At 55.7% G+C, this 26960-nt stretch overlaps 1 protein-coding gene across 1 annotated transcript in view; it reads right to left on the reverse strand.

Annotated features, from left to right (window-relative positions):
• Positions 1–26960, reverse strand: part of ASTN1 (astrotactin 1) — a 48777-nt gene that overhangs the window by 7457 nt on the left and 14360 nt on the right. The window contains exons 9-18 of the mRNA XM_026084647.1: positions 18174–18248; positions 15442–15579; positions 14378–14528; positions 12323–12489; positions 11555–11749; positions 11138–11265; positions 8659–8763; positions 8164–8352; positions 692–960; positions 478–611 (exon numbers count right to left, since the gene is read on the reverse strand). Of these exons, the coding sequence (XP_025940432.1) occupies positions 478–611; positions 692–960; positions 8164–8352; positions 8659–8763; positions 11138–11265; positions 11555–11749; positions 12323–12489; positions 14378–14528; positions 15442–15579; positions 18174–18248 (1551 nt within the window). The remainder of the gene's footprint in view (positions 1–477; positions 612–691; positions 961–8163; positions 8353–8658; positions 8764–11137; positions 11266–11554; positions 11750–12322; positions 12490–14377; positions 14529–15441; positions 15580–18173; positions 18249–26960) is intronic.

Below are 26960 nucleotides of genomic sequence, written 5' to 3' on the forward strand. Positions count from 1 at the left end.
CAGCTGGTCAGCATCTTGAGAGGGGAAGGTCTGCCAGCCGCCCTGCCACCCACCCAACCCACATTTATGGCCTCCTTTCAGAAAGGTGTCAAAGCCATAACGCACGAAAGCAGAGGAGGAAAGGACAGAAGTGACTCCCTCTCTCCTACCCCTCCTGGCTCTGGGCATACCCGGTCCCTCAGTGTCTCCCTGGGCTCCTTCCCTGAGGTTGCTCTATCAGGACAGATCCAACAAATGGTCCCCAATCCACAGCTTAATCTAGAAAAGACGCCGTGTCTCTGCACCCTCTGCCTTGGGTCCAGGTCCCCCATCCGCCTGCCTTGCTGCCCCCCACCACGTTGTGCCACCACGCCACTGGGAACGGCTCCATCCCGTGGCTAGGGTGCTGGGGAAGCCACTGCCATCGCCACCTCCTCCGGGACCCAGCGCACCTCACGTTGCGCGAGGAGGGCCGGCTGGGCGCGCTTGGCGACCTACATGGGGTGCGGGAGAGGCGCGCAGGTGGGCAGCCCGTCGGCCCCGAAGGCGCTCGAGTCGCACCGGCACCAGTCCTCGATAACGTCCCCGCTCCCCGAGCACCACAGCGAGCTCATGGTGGCCTCCTGCAAGAGCTGGGAGGGAGGAGAAGGTGGTCAGTGCCGGGCGGGCAGGAGCCTGGTCCCATCCCACCACTGCGCAAGCAGCTCCTCACCCGCTGGGTCTGGTTGTTAGTGACCAGCTCGTAGATGGGTGCTGCCTTGGTGACCTCAAGCAGGATGGGCTCGGTAGGCGTGTCGGGGCCGGAGCTGACGTGGCACAGCGGGCAGGATGAGGGGCAGTGCCCTCTGCTCTGGCACTCCATCCGCACGCCGGCTGCCATGCGCTTGGTGCCTGACTCGGAGAGGCTGGCGATGTACTCGGGGAAGGTGAGCACCTTAGGGTCTCGCTCTCGCTCCTCCGACTCGTCCGATGGGGAGTTGCCTGGGGAATGGGGAAAGACGGGTGTAAGGGTGGACTCTGAGCCAACAGTAAGGTGATGCAGGGGGGCTACCGTGCCGCCTTGCTCCCAGGAGAGCAGGCTTTAGGGGAACGGCACACAGAAACCCCCCTGGCTCTGCAGAGAGGAAATGCTGACAGGTCTTGGCACCTGGACCCTGCTACTGCAAGTAGCTTCGTCTCCCCGTGCCTCATTTTCCCCAGGCCTGGACCTTCCCTGGCTGCCTTTACCCAATGCCTGGCATGCCGGTGGACAGACTGTCCCTGCATCAGCTCCGGTCCCCACGAGAGGGAGCCTCCTTCTTGCAGCTGGAGGCTCACGGAGAACTCGCCTGGGCTCCTTCCTCCCTGCCCTGCGCTGAAGCCCTCCGCCAAAACCCTCTGCCAAAACCCTTTGGTGCTAAAGCTCTTCCTTGCCAGCCTTGGCACAGGAGCCGTCTGCCCCTCGAGCCTGCAGGTGATCCCTTCTGCCCTTTCTGGATTGCAGCTGATTTCTTTACTTGACTCTTTCAGCTCCCAAAGACCCACTGTCAAACCCAGCAGCTTGCGGGCAGTGACACACAAAAGCATGTTGAAAACCAGGGCAATTCGGTTTCAGACTAGGCCATACAGCAACTATGTGGACTCAGCCCCCCCTTCCCTCCCTTCTGCAGAAGGCAGAGGATGATAATCCTGATCATGAGCTATTTGGGGTTTTAGGAAGGAACATCTCACCCACTGACTGATTCAGCTGGTTTCGGACCCATCTACACGGTATTGTTTGGGTCTTTACTGTCGCCAATGGGATAAAGCAAGTTTCCCAGTTTTACAAGTGGCGTCTCCAGCACCAGATATATAAGCGTTACCGGGTGTACCCTGCCAGTGGCCTGCCTGTGGGCAGTCATCACTTCCCAGGGTGGCTGTGGTCTGCTTTGAAACACAAGCCCATCGCGCACAGCATACTGCCACTACTGCTTTTGAACAAAACTGTACGAAATGGACCTGGAGGTTCACAAAATGCGTGTTGTGCAGGCTAGGACCCCCTCGCCAGTCAGCTCCCCCTACCTCTTGCCTTTCTCGATGTCTCAGAGACCTGTCTGTGCAAACAGAGCCAGCAGTAGCCACAAGCGTTCGTAGGCAGAGGCTTACACAAGCACAGGGAGTGGGAGGAATAAGCCTTTGAGACACAAAGACCTCAAATCCATGCTCTGGCGGCTGTTGTCTACACGCAGCAGCATAGAAATACTCCTTGAATGCATATTTCCAAGCATCTCAAGGTGCTCTGAACGGACTCCATAGCTTGGACAACCCACACAATGCCACCAAGACCTTCTCCAGTCCCCTCCTCATACCTGTGCTTGGTTCCCACCGCGAGAAAGGGAGTGTTCTCATGGTTCAAGCCTGGCTCCTTGGGTCTGTTTGTCTTTTGTCTGAACCAAAGGGAAGGGGTGGAAGGAGTCCATGCTCAGACAAAGGAGAGGGGCTTTGGGACAGGACAGGTGGCCAGAGAGCTTGGGAGAGCCCGTCCTTCTGACTCCCCTGCATGCTGGGTCACCCAGCATGGCTGGCCCCCCACATCCTACTCTCTGTCATAGTTCCTCCGAAGAAACAATCTGTTATACTGCTGTGCCAGGCAATGTTGTCCATGTCTGAAGTGTGTGCTCCAAAGACATCCTCCTGGCCCTGGGACCTCCTAGCTTTCCTTTCAGTTCGGGTCATGCTCTTCTGTTTGTGGGCTGCCTCCAGCTAAAGAGACAGGTAAGGCAGAGACATCTCTGCCCTGCCTAATCCCTCGGGGATTTTGAATAATGTACTAAGCCGCATCTCTTCCTCCCTGAACAGTTCAGAGCCCCTAATGAACTGTCAAGGACCGTGAGGCTTTAAGACATAGTTGCTGCTTATTGTAGCCTCTTTACTCCTGCCACATCCTTCTCCTCGTAAATCAGCCCCAAATGGGCAGAGATATCCAAACGGAACAGCTCCAGCATAGTCCTACATCACGTGAACCAAGTGGACCAGGACATCTAATAGCCTTGCTGGCAGGACCTCAAGCACTCCTACAGCCTCTCTGAGATGCCTCCCATGACACAGCACAGACAGGGTCGTTCTGCAGTGAAACACTGTGGTAGGAAGGTGGCGTGGAGTTGGAGCAAGGCAAATTGTCTGCATCCTTTTGTATTTCGAAAGGAAACAAAGTTTGATGCGCACTAATGCTGAGCCGTCTCCAGGCACCCGACGGACCGATGAGCTGCTCTCACAGGAAGGGGAGCAGTGCCAGGGGAACCTAGCGCCATCCGCAAAGGAAGAGGCAAGTGGCAACGCTGGATGAATCATCTCCTTGGCGCATCACAGGCATTTTTGAAGGTTTTTCCACCTTGAGATATAACAGCTACTCAGCAGAACTGGGATCCCCTGAGAGCAACACTGGCTACTTTCCCTTGCAGAGGAAGGGGATATGCTGGTACCCCAAATTGCTCCTGAGCAGGAGATCTGCCTGCACAGCAGCTCACAGACTTACAGCTGGGGTGAGGTCTTTGCCCCGGGGGAGGAATGCTTGAGCCAGTTGTCTGAAGGAGTTAATCTCACTTCTGCCCTGCAAAGTCAAATGCAGCCGCGTCCCACAGCTCTTGGGGGCCACAGAAGATAGGGAGCTTCCTACAGAACATGCAACAGAAATGCCATCACGGGCCGCAGGAGGCAGGGGGAGGTCCAAATTCAAAGCCTCAGGTACCAGGACAGGTAGCAGCTGATTCGTCTCCCATCCTGCAGTGAGCCGTGAGGCACATCAAGCCCTCCTGCCAGCCTTTCATGGCCAACGTGCCTCACAGCAAAGCCCAAGGTGATCCGACGCAGGACTCTGCAGCGAGGAAGGGAGCAGTCAGCTCACACAGGGTGCGGCAGCAGATCCACGCTGGCCTGTGTGCAAATGGCAGGGATGGAGAAAGCCTTGGAGCGGATCATCGAGGGAAGACACAGCATCTCCATCCGTGGAGGTCTTAAGAACATGTTGCCCAAATGCCTCTGCAGACAGTTTGGGCAAAGCTGCCTGGCTCTGCCGCTCAGCATCCCTCTCCACTGCAGACCTCCAACTTTCAGGTGAAATCAAGGCTCAGTGACCTCACGCGAAACCAAACCCTGCCCATGCCTGGAAGAAGCCCCTTCTGGGCCCTCTCTCCCAGAAGCCAGCAAGGACGGGAAGGGATGGAGGGGGGCCAGGGAGCAGCCAGGCATGCTGGGGCGCACAAGCACACTTACAGGGCTCTGTCTTCATGCAGAGCTGTGAAGCTGGCAGACACTTTACTGGTTCAGCAGTGGCAGCCTCTGCCGCCAGCACGAACAGTCGGTATTAATTTTAGAAGAGAAACCAATTAAAAGATAACAGGAGAACATATGAGAACATATGCTCTGGTTAGCAAGAATCTAAGTGTTCAAAAAAAACATGACCCCCAGCTATAGCAAAGGAAGTTTGGGATCGTTTCAAAAGCCCTGCAAAACCATCTTTCTAATGAGCAGCCCTCACTACAAGAGCAGTTGAGATGGGCCGGGCAGGTTCACGTCAAGGAGGAGTGGGGCCTAACAGTGCCGGCCCGCACTGGGCTCTCCCCTTCAGGGCATGTATATGCATCCACAGCAACCCTCATTGCAGGCGGAGCATGGCACTTCCACCCAGGTGGTTGTGGATGGAGTAAAATAGCAACTCTTGAAAAAATATTCAGCATCTATCTTAAATACATGCAACCCCAGGGGAGGCAAGGCAAGCCCTTGTGGAAATGGCCTTTGCAAAAGAAAATGCCATGGGAAGTCTCGTCACAGGGAGCCTTTGCAAGACACCTTGTGCTAGCAGGGATATTCTCCAGAAGTGAGCCCGCTGCTGGAGCTGCCACAGTCCCGTCACACACTTGGCTGCCTGCCTGCCCTCAAAGGCCCCGAGCGCTCTCGGCAAAAGATTTGCAGCAGTAAAGGATTGTCATGGTCTATGCTTTTCTGAGCTCTAAGCAACGGTGGTGATGCTGTGTGCCACTGTAGTCCCTGCAGTCTGGCACCGAGCAGGTGGCGTGGGCAGGGTAGCAGGGCTTGGCCCTTCGGTAGCGTTCAAGACCTACGTATTTTTGAATGATAGGCAAGGAGCAGTATAACCATTTGACATGTGGGAACGCTGAGAAGGAAGAAGTGCTTCTCCTGTGGGTTCGAGGCAGGTCCGTCACGTCACAAAGACCTTCCACACCGCACCCTGAGGCTGGGAGCCGTTTACTACTTGCCCGTTCTACCACTGGTCAGTAGAGAAGTCTTCTTTCCTGATGTTAAGCCCCAAAGCCTTGCGTGGGTGGCTGCAGATGGACTGTCTGCCCTGCACTCGACTACGAAGCAGGGAGCTCCAGGAGAAGGGAGGATCCTTCTCCAGGGCAGTGGGAGCACGGGCAACACATCCAGGAGCGCCTGGAGAAGAGAACTTAAGTCCAGGACTGGCTAGGGAGCAAAGATGGAGTCTAGGCATCCAGGGATCTAGGCTGCAATCCAGCAAACATAGTTTTCCTTCTTATTTTGCTGGGTCAGTGCCAGGTGGCAGAGGGCAAAGGAGGGTGTTGGGGGAAGGAAAGTCCTTGGCAAAAGGAGCGGGCGAGCTGGGGGCCTGGCTAAGCCACTGGCTGGCACGCTGCCTTGCATCTCACTTTGAACAGAGGAGCTGACAGATCCTTGCCATTTAAAAGAGAAAAGCATTGATGTTGCTTGGCGGGAGCGTCTCCGATGCTCACGCAGCAGGAAACACTTTGGCACGCCGCACGGGGGAGAAAACAGGCATTTTGTGGCAGATGAAAAGGTAGGATTTGCGTATCGTTTCTGTGCCCCTAGCTAGTGACTGCCCTGCTGCTGCGAGCCTTGATGTGCAGAGTGGTGCTTCCAACCCAAGAGCCCTGTCAAAGGATAGAAAACATCCCTGTCTTTACGCCAAAGAAAGAGAGAGCAGCATTCGGCCCGGTGGGACATATGGAGATGAGGACTAGGCAGGCTGGTGGGGTTGGAGGGAAGCCGAAGGATGCCCAGGCAAACCACAGTGGAGAACATCTACTGATCTTTCCAAATGTCTCCTTAGTTTTCTCCCCAGTCCGCGGCTCAGAGCTGGCAGCAGGCTGCGAATGGGAGTGGGCAGAGGCAGGAGCGCTCTCGGGCTCTTTGCTCTCCGCGCTCTGAGGAAAATGCTCTGGAGACTCCTAGCAGCATCTGCCCTCCAGTCCCACCTGGGGACCACATCTTAGGACCGTCGCCCCGTGCCACGCTGCCTGCCATGGAGGGTTATTGCCGGGGCGAGAAGACCTGGTGCCTGAGCTAAAGAAACGATCAGTCTCTATCTTGCGCCTTGCGGGAGAACCTCCTGTTTCAAGGTACTGTAGCAAAACAGGCCAGCGATAGCCTATCTCCGAGACTCCTGCAAAGAAAACAAGGCTGTTGTTAAACAAAAAGCAGGGTGCAAGAGCATTGCTTTGCTACCCCATAGAGCTGGAAATGGATCACTTTGGGCTAGCTGCGAGTTGCAGCTTAGCACGCACAGAGGGAAAGCAGAGGAGCCCAAGAATGATTTGTCTCTTGCAATTTCTCAATCGATAACCAACTTCTGACTTTTGCAAACAAAAAAGCAAAGGAGGGAAAGTGGCAGGTGCCAGAGTGAAACCGAAATGTGATATTGTGGGTGGAAAGAGACTGCCAGACCTGAAAAGTCTCCAAGCAGGAAAATCAAAGAGGAGGAAATTGCAGGAGGAAAAAAAGTAAATACAATCAAAAGATGGCACATCTGGAGACAGCCCACAGCAGAACAGCGGCGGGTTTGTACTCTTGCAGGTGGGCTCGGGAAGAGGGCCAGGCTCCACGAGGGCTGAATCCACAGGATCCAACAGAGACTCGGAAAGGAGCGCTTCCCGCAAGACAGCCCCGGAGAGAAAACAAACGTCTTTGCGGCTGAGGCGCAGCACGACCAGCGCAATATTCTGGTGCCAACACCAAGCATTACGGAGCTTCACGATGAAAACGATCTATCGGGTCACGGTGACTTTGAGCTGCAAACGGCAGCTCCCTGGCTGCACGCAGCCGTAAACACCCCGGGCAGGACGCAACAAGCCAAAGCCACCTCCGGCCCTGCAAAGCGACAGCTCCGCTCCGCGATAACCAGCGTCCAGGCTTGGGAGACAGCTGCAGGGAGCGTGGCGCCATCCCGAGCGAAGCGACCTCTCGAAAAGCGCCTGCCGAGAGCCCACGTCCTCGGTCCCGGAGCGCCAGAGCCATGCTGGGGAGGGGGAAGAAAACGAAACATCTCCGGGCTGCTTTCCAAAGGCCCAAACGAGAGGAAGGCGCCAGCGATGTCCAAGGACGACCGGGCGTTCGGCTCCCTCTGCCTTCGGAAAGCTTCATGCAAACCACTCAAAGGCCAACGAGCCGTCACCAATCTGCAAAGCCCCCTAAACGCAGTCTGCCGGGGGCTGATGCCTGGTCACTTGATGCCTGGGATTTCCAAGTTTTCACTGACGCGCGTTACTTCTAAAGCACATTTCAAATGCCCGCTTCTCGACATCAAAGTCGGTCTCGGCTCAGCACCCAGGATCTGCCAACCGCCCTGGCTGGCTTTTAACAGGCAGAACAAAGCAAGTACCTGGCTCCTTCCCAGCTCCCTGCTTCCTTGAGCCGTCCTGCCCAGTGACCAGTTCATAACTGGTTTCGAGACATTAAAAGCAAAGCCCTGACAACCTGGGAGAAGAAAACACATTACACGGGGAAAAAAGAGAGAAAAAAGAAGTCTGGCTCCAGGACACAAGTGGAATAGCACAGATATGGAAGAGACAAAAGAAAGGAAGGAATAGGATTAAAGACAAATAACAGTTAAATCCAGAATTAGGCAGCACGGCTTGGCGGGATTAATGCATTTGTCTTTCATCTCCCTAGGGACTGGGGTATTTGTGGCCTAGACTAAAGCCTACTGCAGCCCATGGGAGTCCTTCGACCACTTCAAAGGGCGTGAGAGCAGGGTATAAATAAGAACGAAATGAGGAGCAGCCCTTACGCTGGGCTCAGCACTTCCCCCGTTACGCCGAGGGCAGCACAGCCCAGCGCAAACCCACCTTCGGCTTCGTGCAGCCCCAGGGCTATGAGCCAGGGAGGAGGTGGGCACGCAGGAGGGGATCTGTGCACGCTGGGGGAGCCTTCCTGGAGATGGGCTCCTACCTTTGCTGATGTCCTCGTACTCCAGCCAGAGCTGCCGCTGGACCTGCCTGTTGGGGTACCAGATGGAGCAGGACTCCTCGAAGCCGTACATGGCCTCCTGGATGTAGTGGTTGCCAAACTGGTCCAGCAGAGCCACGAAATCTCCGCGGGAGGTGGCTCCATCCAGGGAGTGGAGCGCATTGCTGAAAGCTGCAGAGGATACAGACGGAGATGCTCAAATCCCAGGGGAGCCCCAGCCCGAGCCCTTGCCACCCCATACACCCCTCGCTTGCAACGGGGAACGAACCTCTGAGCCCTCCATCTGCCAAAATAAGGCTGTATTTCCTCTTGCCTCCCCTCTGCGCTGGGGAACAGCCATGACAACGCTGCCCTTTCTTTCCCAAGGACCCGACGCAGCATTTCAGCAGTGAAATGCCTCAATTCATCCAAATTGCCCCAAGGGTAAAACTACCCACCCTCCCGCCCTCTCCAGCAGCTACAGCCCTGCACCCTCACCCTGGGAGATGGTCAGCTGGTTGAGCCGGACGTGGTACATGACGGACTGCACCTTCCAGTGCTGCAGGAGGGGGTATCCGGACACCTCGCTGAAGTTCACCATCCCTGCCGGAGACACGACACCGCGGCTTCAGCACCACCGGCGCCCAGGCCAGGATTGCACCCACGCCAAGTCCCCTCCGCACTCTGGCCCCACAGCTACCTTCAACCTACACAGGAGCATTTCACCAGCACCCTCCCCATCTCCTGCAGCCTCCGAGCAAAGCTGCCCAGCTCCACCTTGCCTTGGGCAAAGTAATCAGCCAGCGGGGTGGGAACAAGCATATATGTGTGTGTGTGCGTGTGCGTGTGTGTGTGTGTGTGTGTACCCATGGGGGAAGGTGGTGCCGTATTCGGAGAAGGGCTGAGGGTCAGCTGCTCCCCGGCAATTAAAATCACAGCTTTAAAGGAAAGCGTCCAGGCTCATTTCTTCTCGCAGTCCCAGGCTCTGCTTCTGAAGCTAACAAGCTGCCTTCCTCCATCGCCTCCTGCTTCCTTCCCAGAGACTGGTCCCAAGACATGCCCAGGTGTGTTAATTATTTTGCTAATGAGCACGGTGCTTTTTAATGAGCCGTTCATCAGCGCACGGCCGGCTGGGCCGGTCCACGTGTGCTGCTGGTGGCGGTGCTGCGGGGACAGCCGTGTCCCACGTGCCCGGACCTGGCTAAGGGGGAGGCTGTGGCTGGTGCCGAGCGGCGCAAGTGCACGCTAGGGAAGTCATGGGCCTCCAAATGCCGGTGCAAAGCTCGGGCAGGACTGGACAAGGCCAGAAAGCCTTTGGAGAGGGCCTGGATGTGGGTCGGCACCCTGGTGTTACGCAGGGCAGACACGGGGGCGACCGCAGCGGCCGGTGGGATGGAAGCAGAGAGGTAGGGTAAGGCCAGAAGCTGGGAGAAGGAGAAAGCTAGCGGATGTGCCAGCTCCAGCATGCACACTAGTATTAACCAGGGCCACTAGCACCTTCTTCTCCAAGCAAAGAGACCCCATTCTCTGGCCATTTAATTGTGCATTGCCACAGCCAGAAATTCATGGAGAAGAGGCCTGGAAAGGCCCCTGGGTGGCCGCTTAGTCCTGCCCCTCCGAATCAGCCCCAGGAGTTCAGGAGGACAATAAAGTGCGTCTCCTCTGTAACGAGGAACGAAGGTGGGGGATAAGGCGCCGTGCGCCTTGCAGTGCCTCTTCCGTCGGTGCCGGCTGCTCCCGACAGCTTTAAAGTGCTGCTCTTCCCTGCAAAGTGTTTATGCAAAACCAGCCCTTCCTTACTCAGCAGCTCTGCCTCTCGTGTATTCAGAGCAATATCCAGATCCGCTCACTGACAAGCAGAGATTTTACTTCTTCCCTCTCTTTTTTTTTTTCTTAATCAGCCACAAAAAGCCAGCAGAGCAGGGGGAAATGAATAGGGTAATTTGCCGGCTTCTGCCTCGTCGACATAATTGCCAGCGAAGCTCCAGTCCCGCCGACCCCTCCACGACGCTGAGGCCGTGGCAGCACCGCCTTCGTTGCATCTGTGCCACCATGGCAACGGCCGCAGGGACGAAAAGCAGGGCCTCTTCGAGGTGGGCTCAACCTCCGGACTCAGCATCCCCGAACTGGGGAGAGCCGGGCCCGAGGGATGCTCATTCCCGGGAGGCAGGAGGGAAAAGGCATCACCCACCCAAGGCAGGAAGGCACCGGGCGAGTGCACAAGGTCTGAGACAAGATCACCCTGCAGAAACCTTACAAAATACCTACATATCCATACCGGTTATTTAAACGCCAGATAGCTGCCCGCTGTCCTCAGCCATTGCAACCAACAGGCCAGCCTCAGAAACAAGCACCAAGGAAATAAAGGCTATCTGGGAATGCTGGCAACTGGGTGGGAAAAAGGGAAATTATTTAAGGTTGTCTAGGAACCCATGAGCCTCATTTCTCATGGCCTGCAACGCTCTGTTGGGACAAACCAAGATATTTTGGTTCGGTTGTGACAGGTTTTGAATGCTTTGTTACCCCGGCGAAGAGTTTCTGATTTGGAAATCAAATGCAAGGCATTTGGAAAAAAAATGCCTTGAATAAACAAAAGCCTTTTTATAAATATCTGCTGGATACTTGAGCTTTTATGACACAATTAATTTATGGCTCTTCTTCACTCAGTCTCTCGTCCTCTTTCCCGCAAATGGACAATCTGGCAAAAGACAGCCCCATCCAGGCAACGTTACAGACTCCCTCCACTTGCAGGTGGCCAAAAACAATTTTGTGGGAAATATATTGCCTTCCTCTTACAGATGTCGCTACAGGTGAGCGAGGGAGGCTAAAGCCAGATTAGATAAATCAGACAGGAGCCCGGCCTGACTTTTTCGGACTGCTTGGGAAGGCATCTTCTGCGAGGGATGAAGGCTGAAGCCAGGCGTGCTGGCGGCAGGGACGGGGTGAGAGGGCCCCAAACGCCGCTGGGCTCACTCACCAGTGAGGAACTCGGGGTCGGGTGTGGGGTCCGAGAGCTCTTCTTGGCACTGGTTTTCCAGTGGCACCGTGGCCACCACCAGCCCATCCGGCAGCTGCTGCTCCAAGCCCCGGGCAAAGTTGTTCTGCCTGGAAATTCATTGCAGAGAGGAAGGCAGGGTTTGAGGAAAGGCAACCCTCCCAGGATCTTCTGATCTGACCAGTAACACACCCCAAAAACCCAATGCAGCACCAAGCCCGCCCTGGGACATCCCCTTTACAGAGGCACCTGCTCTCCACGGAAAGCTTCAGAAGCAGAATTGCCCACCAGCCTCCTGAGGTCCTGCCAAGCTCGAAGGACCAGGCAATCTCTCGAGGCTCCAGACAGGATGGTGAGGGCTAATCCTGCCAGGGGTCATCTCCCGACACCCCTGCTCACCTGAATGTCCCTTTGAGCACCTGCCCCGCTGCCACCTCCTTGGAGTGGTTATTGTAGCCATAGAAGATCTCCCCAAAGAGAGTCTGGTTCATGGGCAGCTCCCGGGTCTCCCCGCAGTCTCCTCCCTCAGGGCACGACTCCGAGATGAGCTGGCACGACCGCCCGTCTATGCCCAGCTTGTAGTCCTCGATGCACCTGGGAACGCAGCAAGAGTCCTGCCATCAGGCCGCAGCCCCCAGGACCAGGGACTCGGAGCCACCCCACCGGGGACCCCGGGAGTGGAGTAGACCCTCCCTAACGCTGGCTGCAAGAGCCACCACATCCTATGAGCTTGGGTACAACTCCTCAGCAGCAGCACCCTGTCTCCTCCTCGCCCTTGCTCAGCTGGGCTGTCACTGGTTCGGGAGCCCGGGCTCTGCGGTAGCGCTCGGGAGGCAGCTCTGCTGCTCGGCCCCGCTCACTTCATCACCACGTGCTATCCCCAGATAGGTCCAGCACGTGGCAGAGCTGGAGCTGGCCTGCTTTGAATTTTGCTTGGGAAGAGGTTACAGTGCAGCAAATCCCGAGCATAAGTAATGATCTCATTTCACAGTTGGTCGCGTAAGCTCATAAACTTGCACCTGTTTGCCCTCCTCGAGCGAGGAATACAAATGGGCTGCGGAGGGAGGTCTCCTGCTCACAGGTGTGTGTCCGGGGAGGAAGGAGCGCCCAGTGCTCCTCCCGAGTCCCTGGCGCATGCTGCAGCGGCCGGACCCCGGAGACGCTCACCCGCAGAACATGAGGATGTTGTAGAGCAGAGGGTCGTCGGGCAGCGGGACCATCTGCTGGAGGCACAGCTGCTCGCAGCCCCCATTGAAGCCGTCCGAGCAGTCCACGCCGACGTGACGGTCGTAACAACCTGTGCCGTCTTTCATGGGGCTCAGTCCCGTCGGGCACTAGCGGAGCGGAGAGCAAGAGGTGAGCCCAGGCTCTGGAGAAAGGGGGCCACAGTGGGGACGAAACGTGAAGTACGCTTCACGGTTAGCAAATGGTCAGGAATTTGCACTGACCTCAGGTGGCTGTGCTTCAGGAAGGTGGCATTACCCTTACAATAAGAAACCCATCTGCGTCTCCCATCTGCACATCGCATGGGGTCAGTTTGCATCCAGAGACTCAGTTAGTCACTCGTGTGTGGCCTGGCACCACGGGAGCGTGGGGGACGCTGGAGGGACGGCAGCGGCGTGTGCACTGGCACGGCCGAGATGGAGGGGAACGGGCCAGCGTGGGGACAGCAGCACACGGCTGCCTCATCTGAAAGCTTTCCTCCCGCACCGAAGCCGCTTTGCGGCCGTTAGGAGCATGGTCCCACAGGTGGGAACCCCTGGAGCAAGCCTTGAGCCCACTGCCCCTTAATCCTGCCTGGCATGCAACAAGCTGGTAGCAGGCAGAGCAGCCTCAACCACACTCGGCCCTGAGCCCTTCTCTCCTTCCCCATCCAACGCTGCTCACCTCCCGGACTCAGAGTCCTCCTCGGCACCCAGCTGCTCAGCCACATGCACATCTGGGCGCACAGGTAGAGGTGTCCTAACATCTGGGCAAAGGGGCTATTTTCCAACCCTGAGAAGCAATTTGCACCATGCAGTGCCGATTTCAGGGCTCTGCAGCACAGCGCATTGCTTTCTGCAAGGACCGGGGTGGACATAGGTGCACGAGATGCAATGCGACATAGCAGTGCCAATGCGCCCGTAGGCAGGGAGACACCACGGGGTGGTCCCCAAAGCCCTTGCACCCCAGTGCAGGTATTCTCCAGCAACAACCACGGCCTACGGAAGCACGCGGCAGCAGGGATACAATCACGTTCACATCCATTTTGTCGACACGGTGAACGAAAACTGCTGCTGGCAGCAGCCGTCTGGGGGAGCCCCATCAGCTCCCCACAGCCCCGCTAGCACATCTGTCTGGGGGCAAACACTTTCCCCACGCAGCCAAACAGCTGCGGTGCTGACAGGGAAGCGCGTGAATGATGAGGGACTTCCTGGAGAGCCGCTGAAGCAGATGGGCTGTTTTCGCTCCCCTTGACAGAAGCGTGAGTGTGTGCGGCAAGGGCAGGGATGCAGGAGATGCTGCAGCAACCCAAGCAGAAAACATCTCCTCCTGGTGCAAAAACAACCTCAAAACATTATGCCCAAGGCAATGGGAAAAGAGGAAGGAAGCAGGGTTGCATCATCCCCTTGCCACTGACATGGCAGGTTCACATGGAGATGCAGGTTCACAGGCCAAGCCATACAACACCCACCTTCCAGGCTGCCCTTCCAGCCCTCAGGAACACCGACCTCCACAGAGGAAGGGGACCCACAACCACCAAAGCTTTCCAGCACCATCCTTTAGCCCTGGAGAGCAATGCCCTGTGCCTCAGCCAGATCCCACGGCAGGACGGCTGACCCCCAGTGCACGCTCTCCTTCCCCTGCATCTGCTGTCACCTCTGTCTTTTCCCCTCCTGTTTTCTCTATCCTTTTCCTGTGCATTTGCTTTCCTCTCTGGGGTCTATATCCCAGCTCAGCCAGCATCTCCCCCAGCACCAGGAGTCCTTCCCCCTCCAAGGGCAGTGGTCTGTCAGGAAGCAGGAGCTGAACCCATCTCCTGTACGACACTGACGGGATTAAACAGGGAACAAACATCTCCCTATTTGTCTCCTAAAACAAGATTTCCACTCCCCACCATGTTAAGTGCTGGGCTGACTTGATCCTCCTTGGCTTCACGCTCTGGAAATCTCTGGCAGCTCCCACACCCTTCAGGAAGAAAGCAGGTGAGCGCTCCGGGGGTCCCTGGCTGGGGGTACGCACCACGCAGCCTGTCGAGTCCAGCTTGCGGTCCGAGATGCAGCGGAAGTTCTTGCTGCAGCCCCCGTTGTCCCTGGAGCAGTCACGAACGGGGCCGAAGGAATCGAGGAGGACCTCCAGGCTATCAAACGAGGAGGAGGTCATCAGCTCTTCCCTGTGACAAGGAGGAGACAGTCACACCCAGTGCTTTGGCTCTGGGAACGGTTGCGTTTAACCGAAATTAGAAAGTGCTAATGAGAGCACGCCCACCCAGCACGACACATTCACACATGCATTCACACGCAGGTTTGCACCTCCAGTGACACCAGATGGGCAGCCCTTCTCCTTCTGGTGCCAGCCTGAGGAGCTGGAGCGAGACCTGCGCACGCCACCACCCAGCTACTCGCCAAGGGGAGGCACTGCACCCACAACCGCAGCCGTCACGTGCGCTCTCCATGGCCCTGCTTTTCCTCAAGCTGACAGCAAGCTAAGAACTGAACACTAGTCAAGCTTTTAGAGTGACGCTGTATCCACCGAGATGAGGGGAGATATCTCTGACGGCTCGGCTTTTGAAGGCACGGGGGAGCAGAGCCCACGGAGGGGCAGGTGTCGGTCGATGTAGTGATCTCTGCCCATGAAATGCGGGGCTATAGGCTGAGTCAACTGTTACCAATTCCCATGTGCTTTGGGTTGGCCCTCTTGCCCCAGGCACACACCTGGGGAGGTAGCGCCGGCATATTTGCTGGAATACCTCTCAATATCAGGCTACGCTCGTACATCGGGATTAAACCCATCGTCAGGTTTGGGGTGAGGAAAGGATTCCACACTACTCCTCTTCAGCTTTCTCGCTGTGTTGCTGGAGCACCTTGGAGTAAGGCATGAAAGATTTTGGGTTTGTCCCGGGGCTGTGAGAAGCGCTTGGTGGAGCATGCCAAACACGATCACCCTGGTCTCCAAAGGGCTCAGTCGCACAGCAGCCACGTCACGGAGCCATGCCAAGGCTATGAGTTCCCCAGCATCAAACCCTCCCTGAGAATCTTGCACGGTCTCTGTGGAGCACCCCTACTCTATCCCGAGACTGCACCTACCTGACCTCCACTGCGTCCTCCATCACCGTCATGTCGGTCTTGCACTTGGCGGAGGGATTGATAGCCAGCTCGGCCGGTGGGATGACGAAGCTCTTGCTCAGCGGCAGCCACATGCCTTCCCCCAGGGTGTAGGTGAACCTGCCGGGCAGAGCAAAGAGGCCTGTGATGAAAGGGAACACCAAGCAAGGCAGGGCAGCTAACCACACCTAGGTGCCATCTAGCTTCCCCACGCCACATATTTCATAGCTCACCCAAAACACTGCACCTGCGCCCCTCCTTACGTGGCTTATCAAATACTTTGGTTTTACATCAGAACAGAGGGTATGTGGTCTCAAGGCCACCCTGAATAGTGCCGTCCCGCAAACCGAATAGGCTGGTGCAGGCAGCTGGCTCCTTGCTGAGGAATTTTACCCTCATATGTGGGTATCTCTTGGTATTTTTTCTCTTGTGTCTTTAACGGAGAAAGGAGTTCAGCAGCCGCCTCAGGGAGAYAGGTGGATGGACGGGACATTTCCACTGCCTCCCGCATATCAAGAGCCCAGCAGCCATGACAGCGGTCCAGGCACGCGGGAGGATCCGACCCTGCTCACACGCAACAGGCATGGGAAGCTGCCATCCATCAGCCAAGCGTATGCTGGCAGGGAGCATGGGGGGGAGGAGGAGGAGGAGGAGGAGGAGGAGGGAGGAACAATGAGGGATAATTCCTGTATTTATTCCTCCTTTTGAAGGTGTCCAGACCTTCCATGTGTGCTGCAGAGTTAGCAGGAGAAGAGAGGGCAGAGGCAGACGCCTCGCTGTGGCAGGAGCGACGGCAGGGAGAGGCGTGGATACCGTGCRCGGACGCCTCTTTGAACCGCACAGCCGGAGCAGCACGAAGGGACAGAGCTCTTCCAAAGGTTTTTGAATGACCCGCAAAAGCATCAGYAAAAAAACCAAGGCATTTTCCCTTCCAGTAGATACCTTCCTACTTCAGAGCCTAAAACTAGCTCTCAYCCAGGAGGGAGAGGAGGAACCAGCCCCTGGGAATACATCACCCCGTGAAAGACGCCTCGGCAGCTGTGAATCTGGCTGTGGCTCGGAGCCCTTCGGCCGTGCTCGTGTTTCTCCAGGAGGTGGCACAGTACGGCCATGCGCAGCCACCTGGGTCCTCCCAGAGCCCCCGGCCAGGGAGAAACAGCCCGCCGCGCTCCCCCTGCGCTGGCTGCAGGGCCAGGGCTTCTCCAAAGCCTCCCCGGAGGCTACATTTCTCCTCACTCCAAAGCCAGCGGACTGGGCGATGCTTCCAAACCCCGTGAAGGCAGCCCTGACCTGCGCTGACCGGGCTGCCCAAAGGCGCATTGCCTTCAGCTGCAACCCGCTGGCTTACAGGGAGGCTGCCRAGGGAATCATGCGGGGGTGAAAACCATCTCACATGGCTGAGGGAGCAGAAAGGTGCCTTGAAGGCTACAGATGTGGAAAAGAGGGCACCGCAGGGTTTCAAGAGATCACTGTGCACCATCTGTATGTCCCAAAATCCTGCTGAGTCAACCTAAGCCACACCTGAGAGATGCGTTTCTAACCTGCACCAATACAGACCGGTCACTACAGCTCTCTTCCTTGTTTAAATCTCTCTAAGCCAAGGAAGCTTCTCCTACCAACCATGGGAGTCCTTTGCAAACATTCAGCTAGTCAGAGACCCCCACCTCGCTCAGCCTTTCTTTCTAGACCATGTTTTCTGGCTGTCTGAGGAACCTCAAGGATCTTCACTGCCAACCACGTCATCTGCTTGCCAGCTCCATCCCATGGACAAGGCCAGGCTCAAGGGCACGCGACAGCAGGACTGCAGGACCGAGGCCAAAGCCTCCATAGCATAAAACCCAGGGAGGAGACATGAAAAACCACAGCCATCACCAGCAGCATGGGAAAGGGAAGGAGAGAGATTATGCCACCCCAGAGGYCCACGTATGGTGGGATGCTGGGATGTGTGCCCCCTTCCCTGCGTCTTGCATCTCCCCATTGCCACCATGCTGGAAGCAAGCCCCCGTGCAGACATCTCCAGCACCTCTGCAGAGGGGGGACGCGCAATGTCCCCGAGGCCGCTCCACGGTCCGAAGGCAGCCCATCAGCTGGTGCGTCCTTAGAAACCCCCGCATCTGGGAAACCGGAGGATGTGCTGCTTGCAGAGCCCTGGAACCAAGCCCGAGCGCTTGCTGCCTCTATCCGGACCCTTCACCCACTCGAAACGCCCCATCTTCCTGTGTGCTTAGGATCTGCGCCCTCCCTCTCGCCACCGCGCCGTCATTGCGTGTGGATGAGGAGCAGAAACGCTCGTGATGCAAAGAGAAGAGAGGCCTTCTGGGTGGCCCCTGGCGTTCAGACAGGGCTGGCGCCCTTGTGCTGGCCTCGCTCGGGCCCAGGGCCRAGGTGGGCTTGGTGCTCACCGAGCCTGCCTTCTGGGGGATTTCCGTCTAAATCGCAACCAACCTAAGCAGCGTGCTCAAGGCCCGGCCCTTGGGAAATCGAGACTGAAACATGCCCTTTGGAAAGGGCAATCTCCCCAGGACACGGTTTGCAAACGGAGGGGRAACCGAGCCCACGGCTAGAGGAACGGGAAGGGGGCGGATTCGAGGTGAAAACCCGCGGCGCGGAGGGGAAGCCCCAGCAAAACGCATCAAGCTACTGCTAGGGAGAGCAGGGCAGGGAAGGGGGCGGCAGGGGCGACGCCAGGAGGGACGAACGGCAGCAACACTCACCGAAAGATCTTATCTGACGGCTGCTCTCCCAGCACCAAGTCGAACCCGCGCTGGAATATGGTGTACGGCCAGGGCCTGGAAGCAGAAACCCAAAACAATCATATTGCTATYGCACTTGCGCTGCTGCTCGTTGCCCAAAACGCTTCCCAGGCTTGGCCCCGAGCCCTGAGCTCCGGCAGGCGGCGCCGGAGCGAGCGGAGAGCTGCGAGACCCACGTTGCRCTCAACGCGCGCAGACGCGTTTCCCTGAAACGTAACATACAAGCGGCGGCACAAYATACTCCAGACCGCTCTTGCCACCGTTGGCGCCCGGGATCTGTAAGCCGCGCACGCTTCTGTACGYGCCGGTACCACCCACCCGGCTCCCGTTTTAGGGATTTGCGTCACATCCATCAAAGCGCAAAAGGGAAACCAAAAAGCAACTGAAACGTTTCTTTGCAACGCTTTTAAAGGAAGCCTTTCAGGTTTTGGGACGCTGCTTCACCACCCGGCTGATTTCCTTTACCTCTCACTGGTTTTGGAGGGGAGGGTGCTAATCCAAAAATAGCCAAAGCATTTATTTCCTTTTGCCTCAAAAATGGGGAATTTTCACCTGGAGGTCAGTACAAAACAGATGTTTGTTTATTTACATATTCAAAGACTTTGCGTTTTGCCTCATGAGTTGCAGTACCCGGCAGCTGCAGAGCTGTAATGACCGGGTGATGGGACTGTGCCTTTCCCTTGTGGCCAGAAAGTGGAGCACGGTGTCAGTTTTCAGGGCTGCGTGGTGACGTCCATATGTCCACCAGCRGGGATGCTAAAGGAGTGAGGGCCTCTCTCCCACGTCTGACAGCGTAAGTGCCAACGGCTTCAGGAGTTTTGGCTTATGAAGGCGTATCACTTTGTAAACTGGTCTGAAAGATAAGCTGGRAGTCTGGAGCAAAGTAGGAGGTTGAAGAGCTGATGGGTCCCATCTTCTCCACCYGCTCTGCCCTACATAGCACAGAGCTACATATCAATGCAATTTAGAGTCTCGTGCACCTTCAGCGTGATGCACGCCGACGCACACCTGAGGGTATCTGTTACCATGCTCTGCCCACAGAAAATAATCTGCAAACCAGAAATGCAACCTAGCTGCCCCCACGCAGCTGAGGGCTGAATTCACAGGGGCATCGGTACCCAGGGACACGATGCTCTGCAAACCGCAGGCCTCCAGCTGCAGCACAGCTTCGCAGATTATCATTTTCAAAAAGATACTGAGGAATTGGAGAGAATTCAGGGAACACTGTAAAGCAAAATGCAAATGCAAACCCCTTCGCCCCCTCCAATCCTGAACCCTCAAGCTCCGAATCCCATTTGCAAGTGGAAAGCTCAGAGCTGGGGAGAGAAAGAAATTTTCCGTCCCATCATATTGTTGCCTTTAAGAACACATTGCCGGGCGAAAAAGGTGAGAGCACACTTCCCTGCAAGGTGCAAGGTAAGTACCCTGCCGCCCGCAAGCTCGGGGATTTTCTCGGGAGGCAATTACAGCTCTCCTGCACAAGCACTTTAATTTCTAACCTGAAGTTATTTTAGCAAGGACAAAAAAATCCTGATTGCAGGATTACAGGGCCCCATCTAATTTCCTTGCTGGGACACAATGCTACTTTTTGTCCAGTCGGCTAGAAGTGGAGGATTACATTCAGCCCCCAGATCGGATTGCCTTGAAAGAGGTCAGCTTTAGACGGAAAGCGGTGCGCTCCTCGCATCTCACCAGTACCTTGAACACTTCACGTCTCCACCTTTCAGTCCTCCTGCCGATGGGCTTTATTCTTGCTTCTCAGGAGCACGCCAGGCAGGGAACAAAAGCAGAGGCAAAGTATTGTTCCTCATCGACTCAGGTAGAAAAACTGTTACAAGAGCCACTCTTTTCTTCCAGAAGTCAGCCCTGAGGAAGGCGCTGCAATGACACGGTGGAAAGGCAGACTTCACTGCTCAGCCACGAACGGGCAGATTTGGCAGCCTGCGGATGCTGACATGTCCACACCACGCAGCCGGTGGGCTCTGGCCTGCCTGGAAGACGTAAATCAGTGCCCAGGTCGCCTTGCATCCCTCTGAGCTGCAATTTCCCACCGGTGCTAAAATTAGTGCGATGCTGGTTTTGAGCTTGGAAACAGGTTTCCAGCATTAAGTGCTCTAGGAAGAGACCCTGGGGACTGCGGCATGATCTTCCCAGGCAGTTCCACTTTGCACCTACTCAGCATCTAAAAGGCCCATTAAAACGAGAGCTGCACTAGGCATTGCTCAGCCTTTAGCTGCGTGACTACACGGCATGGGATTTCGAAGGGGCTCTGGAGGGGAGCCTGACCCGGCCCTGCTGAGTCCGAGAGGGATGCGGGTGTCGCGCTCCCTTTGGTACTGAGACAAGTCTGGGAAATGCCCCCAGGAAGGGAAGGCAGAAGCTAACCTTAAAACTCAAGTGGAGCATTAAAAAAGGAATGTGCCTGGCACCAGCCCCAGGAGGGAAGCCCCGGGACGTTCTCAGTAGAAGACTTCCAGCTCAACGAGAGGTATTTGCCCATCCTCATCTCTGAAGCTCTCCAAGAGCTCGACACTGACTGTTCTGCTCAGGCAGAAGAAAAGGCACCTTTTCTTGCTTACTTGTGCCTTTTGCTTCAGAGGACCGGGAGGGATTTCCTCTCCCCATGCACATCTCACCTCCGCGACCACTGCCCTTTGCCCACTATGGGTCTGCCACTCTGTTTCATCCCCTCTTTCTTCTCCTGTCCAAGCAAGCACGTGCCTCTGCATCTGTCTCCCTCCCCATGCTCTGTGATCACCAGAGGCACCTCGCTGTTCCGTTTTTGTTGCTCTTGGCGGGTATTTTGGTTGCATGCTCTTTAGAGCTCACAAAAGAAACAGACACTGATCAGAAGCAGCTCTGCATCTGATCGGATTGGATTAAATGGGCTAGAAATGACAGCTCGCATCTCCTTGCGAGCCTTGGCATGCAGGTAGGCATCTGAAACTACAAAACGGGGAGTCAGCAGAGCAGAAGAGAATCAACCAAGTTCACCAAATTCAGTGAGCGAGTTTCTGCAACCAGTGCCTCCCCAGGATAATCTTCAGGCCTCTTTGCTTTTTCCAGCTGGACCGTCATCTGTGCTTTGCTCCAGTTCTGAGCTTGAGTGGAAATTTCCAAAATAACCGCTAGGCCCTCTGGACTCGGTGCTGTTTATGATGCTCTGATCTACCTCTCTGGGATCCTGGCAACACTCAAATTCTGGCCTAAAGGGGCACAGGCCAAACTAACCCCCAGCATCAAGAACCACACTCCTTTCCACTCCTGACTTCCTGCAAAGTTCTTTTTCTGATCAAAAAGCCAGAAGGGACAAGGAATCACAGCATGGAGTCCATGGCATGGTGAGATAACCGCAAGCCGTCACAGCTTCCAAGGGATCTGGCAGGAAGAGCAGAGGGTCTGCAGGAGAGGAGGGTTTGGAGACRGCATTAAGAAGTCACTGCATGCGAGTGTGGCTAAAACGCCACTGGAGAAGAAGGCAGCCTGCTATTAAGCTCTGTAAATAGTTCACTAAAGAAGTCATCTGTTTCTTTGAGCTCTCTGGGGCTCCCACCCAGSCAGTGGCCCAAGAACCGCCGAGCTGAGCCACGTCCAGTTGAACCACCACTGGCATGAGCAAGGTACCACCCTCAAGTGTATACTTAAAATGAATGGCGTGAAGGAGACAAGCACGGAGTCAGTTTTAACTTCTCAAAAGTGGACAACAGGGAGGGCTACCAGCTGGACCAATGCGAGGTCAATGCACTATCCACAGCCCCTTCTTTGGCATCAGTGGATTTTGGGCGCAGAACAAGCAGGCAAGAAGCGTCCCTCCAGCGCACATGGCTCTCCTCTCCGCCCAACGGTCCTCTCCCCACAAGAGGACAAAGACCAAAGAGTAACGTGGTCTGATTTGGGGAGAACTTATGCAGGAAAGAGAGAAGACGGGACATCAGCAAGGAGCAGGCACCATCAGTGTCCGGAGCTGCAGGCTGATCTCGCCCCGCGGTGCCCCTGTCCCAGCTGCTCCACGGGAACCAGCCACCGGCCCCATTTGTGCTCCTCCTCTGCCTTTGCTCTGCCTTGCAGCATCTTCACTTGAGCTTCAGCTGTCTGCGCCTTTTCACTTCCCGTCTCCCCACCCCCCTGCCATCCTTCCCAACCAGCTCTTTATTAAAAATGCTAATGCCAACACTTTCTCCCTGGGTTGCCTGTAAATCTGCAAGGAGAATGGGGCGGGGAGGAGGAGGCGGATGGGTGGTTTGGTGAAAGGATCTGAAAGAAAAAGAAGCTTTTTATCTGGCCGTCCTTCAATCTCGCAAAGCCGAGGCACACAGCAGGGGATGGAAAGAGGCAGATAAAAAAAAGACAGAAAGAAAAGGTGGGGGGGGAGAAGAGAAAGGCGGGGGGGGGGGGAAGAACTAAAGCAGGGAAAGTGCTGTCCTTGTAACTTCAGCTGGATTCACACGTCCCGGGTTCCTCTTGCTCCTCTGCAGGGGTGAGGGTGTCTAAGGGCGCATGCGATGGTGGGTGTGTGCACGGCCAGGGGAAGGGACCCAGAGAAGAAGTGGATGGAGGAACAGAAGAGGAGAGAAGCGGCACAGTGGGAAAGGGAGGCAGCTGAGACGGGCAGGGGCATGGGCTGTTACACCAGTTCAGGTAGGGGCTGTTACACCAATCCAGATCCTGGAACTGGTTACTCAAGAGCGGCCCAGATGCTCAGGGAGACCTGTGAGGGCAAGAAAAAAAGGCCACAAGCCTCTGGGATGGAGAAAAGGGTCGCTTTCCCACGTACTTCTCAGCCCCTGCTGGTACCCACCCACCGCTCTTGGGTGCCCTTGGTCCCGTCTCCAGGCCCCKCTGCCGACCTCCACGGCCCAAATCCCACCCTTGACGGGCTCAGCAGAGGCACTGCTCCCCCAGACCCAGAAAAAACAAATTTAGTTGTACACCCTGTCCTCCTCTCATCCCCTGCAAGAAGAAATTAGAGCTGGCTCTGCAGCTCAGCCTACTGGAGACCACCACCAAGTCCCCCCTTCCCCTTTCCCGCGAGACTGCTCCCACTGCGCAACAACGGCAAACAGAAGGATCCGACTGAAGACTCGCAACGGTGCAGCRCGCTTGCACTGAAAGAGGCACAATGACAAAGACCCCTGAAACGCAGACCATCTTAAACCCCTACCCCGGGGTGTCTTAAAAGTGCACCCAGGCAAGAACACCACTTGGGAATGAAAAAGCCACGGGCAATCGCATTATGAGCCTGCGGGGCGAGACGAAGAAGTACAAATGTGGACAGGTAACAGATGGATTATTAACTAAAGGCAGAATTAGCTGATTTGCTTTTGGTAGAGTCATACCATGAAGGAACCACGGGAATTAGATTTGATTAGCAAGGACCAGGCTGCACTGCTGAAAACGGCTTCCTACCTGAGAAATTTCAGCTGCTTTTCCGTTCTTTCCCTAATTAAAAATGCATATCAAAGTATAAAGACAGACTGTGAAAAAACAAACAGCACAAGCCAGATTTGTTTAAAACAGTTGAAGAGCAGCACACAAAAGTAGATAATCAAATGTATGTGCTAACCATGATCAAAAAGACTGTTTTTGAAAAACTGATGATGATTTAGGGGCTGGATGCGTTAAGTAAAAGATGTATCACAGTGATGTGGATCTCAGCATGGTACCCAAAATACACACAACACATAAAAGCTCACTGCCATCGCAAATAAAGTTCAAAGATGAGCTTGCCTTTACGACCAAAACGAGATGCTGCTGAGCGAATAGATACTGAGTCAACTCATAATCACTGTAAATAAAAACGAACCAGTCAGAAACGTAGCTCAGTCCAAAGGGTTGAAATGACTTTTCAGATAAAGCCACCACTCCATCGAAACAGAAGAGGTCTTACCTAGACAGCGAAACATCACTTCCCAGCACGTTGAGGGATTTGGCAAGCCACCCCAAAGGCAAAGCCCCCAAATTCTGCCTTATTGACCTCCTTTTTGCTAAGGGCTGTGCCGATGTGACTTCCCCTGCGGACTGACTCACCACCTGGAGAGTTTCRAAGACCTGTGTTACTAATCATTACAGTGCACAGCTCCAATATTGGAGGGTTTAGGAACGCACTAGACAAACACCTCTCAGAAATGGTTCAGACACGATCGATTTTGCCTTGGGATGGGGTGGACAGAGCAGCTGATTTCAAGATATCTCTTTTTTTAAGAGCCTACAGGCAATTTTGCCAGGTTAGAGCTGCAAATGAGCTGAGGAACATGACGAAAGACGGCGTGCCTTCCGGCGTCGCAGAAGGCCACCTCTGCTCCAAAAGACATAAATACCAGGTTCAGTAAGACGAGTTAAAAAGGCGTGAGAGCTCTGACAAGTAAGTCGTGCTGTGCCAAAGCGAGGCAGAAGTCCTCGTAGAAATGTCTTTGCAGAGATCGTGATGGGGAACATTAAGGTCTTTACACAGCTCGTCCCCAAATGGTGGCAGAAAGCGACCTGCTTCCCACGCACCGATCCAATGGCACAGGCTTCCTGACCAGCGACCACGGCGCAAACGAAATCTCCTCCGGGTGGAAATAACCAGCTGCTCAGTCGTTCAGCTGAAGCTGTCTGAGACTCRCTAGGGGAAGCTGGATGGGGCAGAAGAGACCTTAAACACTATACGACCCTCCACAGGAGCTGCTGCGCAGAGCAGGCATGGATCGCAGAGCAGTAAAAAATTCTCATTAAACGTGAAACTGGCCCCAGCACCGCGATTCCCAGTGTGGACATGCTTTCAAGAGTCCCTATAAATAGTGAAAGCTGCAGGCAGGGAAGACCGCACTAAGTATGAATTTCAGCTACTACCATTTTCTGAAACAAAATCCGACAAGTTCAAGGAAGAAACACAAAATGACCCTAGTTTCAAACAGCTTGAGTGAGTAACTCTCAAAGCGCAGCTGATGAAAAAGCCCAGATACTGCTGAGCATCTAAGATTTATTGAGAGTTCAGAGAAGGGCAGCAGGATTTTCAGTGGCACCTGCATGATCCAGGGCTCCGCATCACCTTGGGGTGGCGGGGGGAGAAAGAGAGGCTCTGCCAGGTTTCTCTGCTCCRAACAGCAGTGCACGTTGGAAATGCTACATATAATTTGTGATGAACAGCTGGACACTTACGTATATAAGAAGAGACCCAAGACAACATATATTCTGGCCAGATATGAGCACTACTGCAGGAGAAAGGGCAGAGAAGTATGAACATAGCAAAAATGATAATACAAGAGCCTCGTAGCAAAAAACCCCAGGGTCCCTGGGTCCTATTTATCCAAGCGATGACGAAGCTCCATTTGAATTAAGCAGGAAAAATGACTCCTGATTAAAGGGCTGTTACTCTCTCTCCTTCCGAGCAGAGGTGTCGCGCACCGTACTGAGCGGCAACGCAGCACCACCGCTAGCACGGTTTGCTCGCCGTGGGACACCAGATGAGTTGGTTACAGGCAGCAGATCGGCGACTGTTTGATTAGCCCGCTCAAGCACGTCGAGCCAGACCCTCCGCAGGCGCCCACGGGCGCCCGCCGAAGAACGCGTCTGGAGGACGCCGAGGGGCTAAAATTAGCCGAGCGGCGACACGCTYCGCAAGTGCTTTAACTGTGAATGCGGAGAAGGCTCCCGTGGGCGCAGCAGGACGGAGCTGGGCCCCAGAAGCGGCCCCACGTCGCCGGAGGAACGGAGCAGGTCCTCAGCACCTTGCAGCCTGGCAGTACTGAGGCAACAGCTCGGTAGGTGCAGAGCTGTGAGGGGTCTGGCGGGCTGCGGGAACGGGTTTTGCCTTCCTGCCCCTGCCTTCCCTCCTGTTCTTTACCATCCACAGGTTTCCTAATTTGCCTGTAACTGGCTTCCTTCCTTCTCCCTTTTCCCTTTCCACACAGGAGCAGGTAGATCAAGAAGACGTTAGAGAAGAGAAGGGGACATTCAGACAGGGGCATGAAGCTGCAGTCCCACTCCCCAGGAACCGGTGGAAAAACGGAAAGGAAGGGAGCAAACGCTTACCCCCGCGTGATTACCCACGTTTACCACCAGCCCTGACGGACAAAGTCACCTGACCCTTTGCTTCTCGCAAAGTGGTGGGCCCAGGACACGGGAGCAGGGTGGCATCCAAGCCACGGGGGCAATGGGCTTTTGCCGACCTGCTACGAGATATCGCTGAGCCCAACATCCCCCRGACAAGTCCGTAAGAGGGGCAACATCCCACTCCCATCGCCTCCACCCTCGTTACGTGACGCTGTTCGTTAGCGGGGGCACCGGGGGAGCAAAGCCGGGGAGCGCCGGGTCCTTGTGGGGCTTTTGGCCCTGGACACAAGCAGGATAGAGCTGCCACTGTGGGTCCATACTTTCCCATGCCGGCAGGATGGGAAATCCTCGGGGCGGATTTGGGGTCCCGTCCGCATCGCCCCATCCCCAGCGCCGCTCCGGGCACCCGAAACGACGGCCGCCCCATCCGTGCCACCGAGCCGCGCTCCCTCGGCCGGCGCTCGGCATGGCGCTTAATTGCTAAACCGGCTTTAAAACGAAAGGCTCGGAGAAGGGTTCGGAGATGGAGGCAGCGGCCCCCTCCCCGGGCCCCGGCTCAAAGGAGTGGCGCTGGGGCCGGGAAGGCGCGGGCGGACTCACATCGCCCCGGCGCTCCTCCGGCGCGGAGCGGCACGCCGGGGATCGCCGGGAAACGGGGTCTTTGACGATTTTCTCCCCCCGCTGCGAGTACTAACGACTTCGGAGAGGGCATCC

This window comes from Apteryx rowi, unplaced genomic scaffold (genome assembly GCF_003343035.1).
Source record: "Apteryx rowi isolate R43461 unplaced genomic scaffold, aptRow1 scaffold_65, whole genome shotgun sequence".
NCBI lineage: Eukaryota > Metazoa > Chordata > Aves > Apterygiformes > Apterygidae > Apteryx > Apteryx rowi.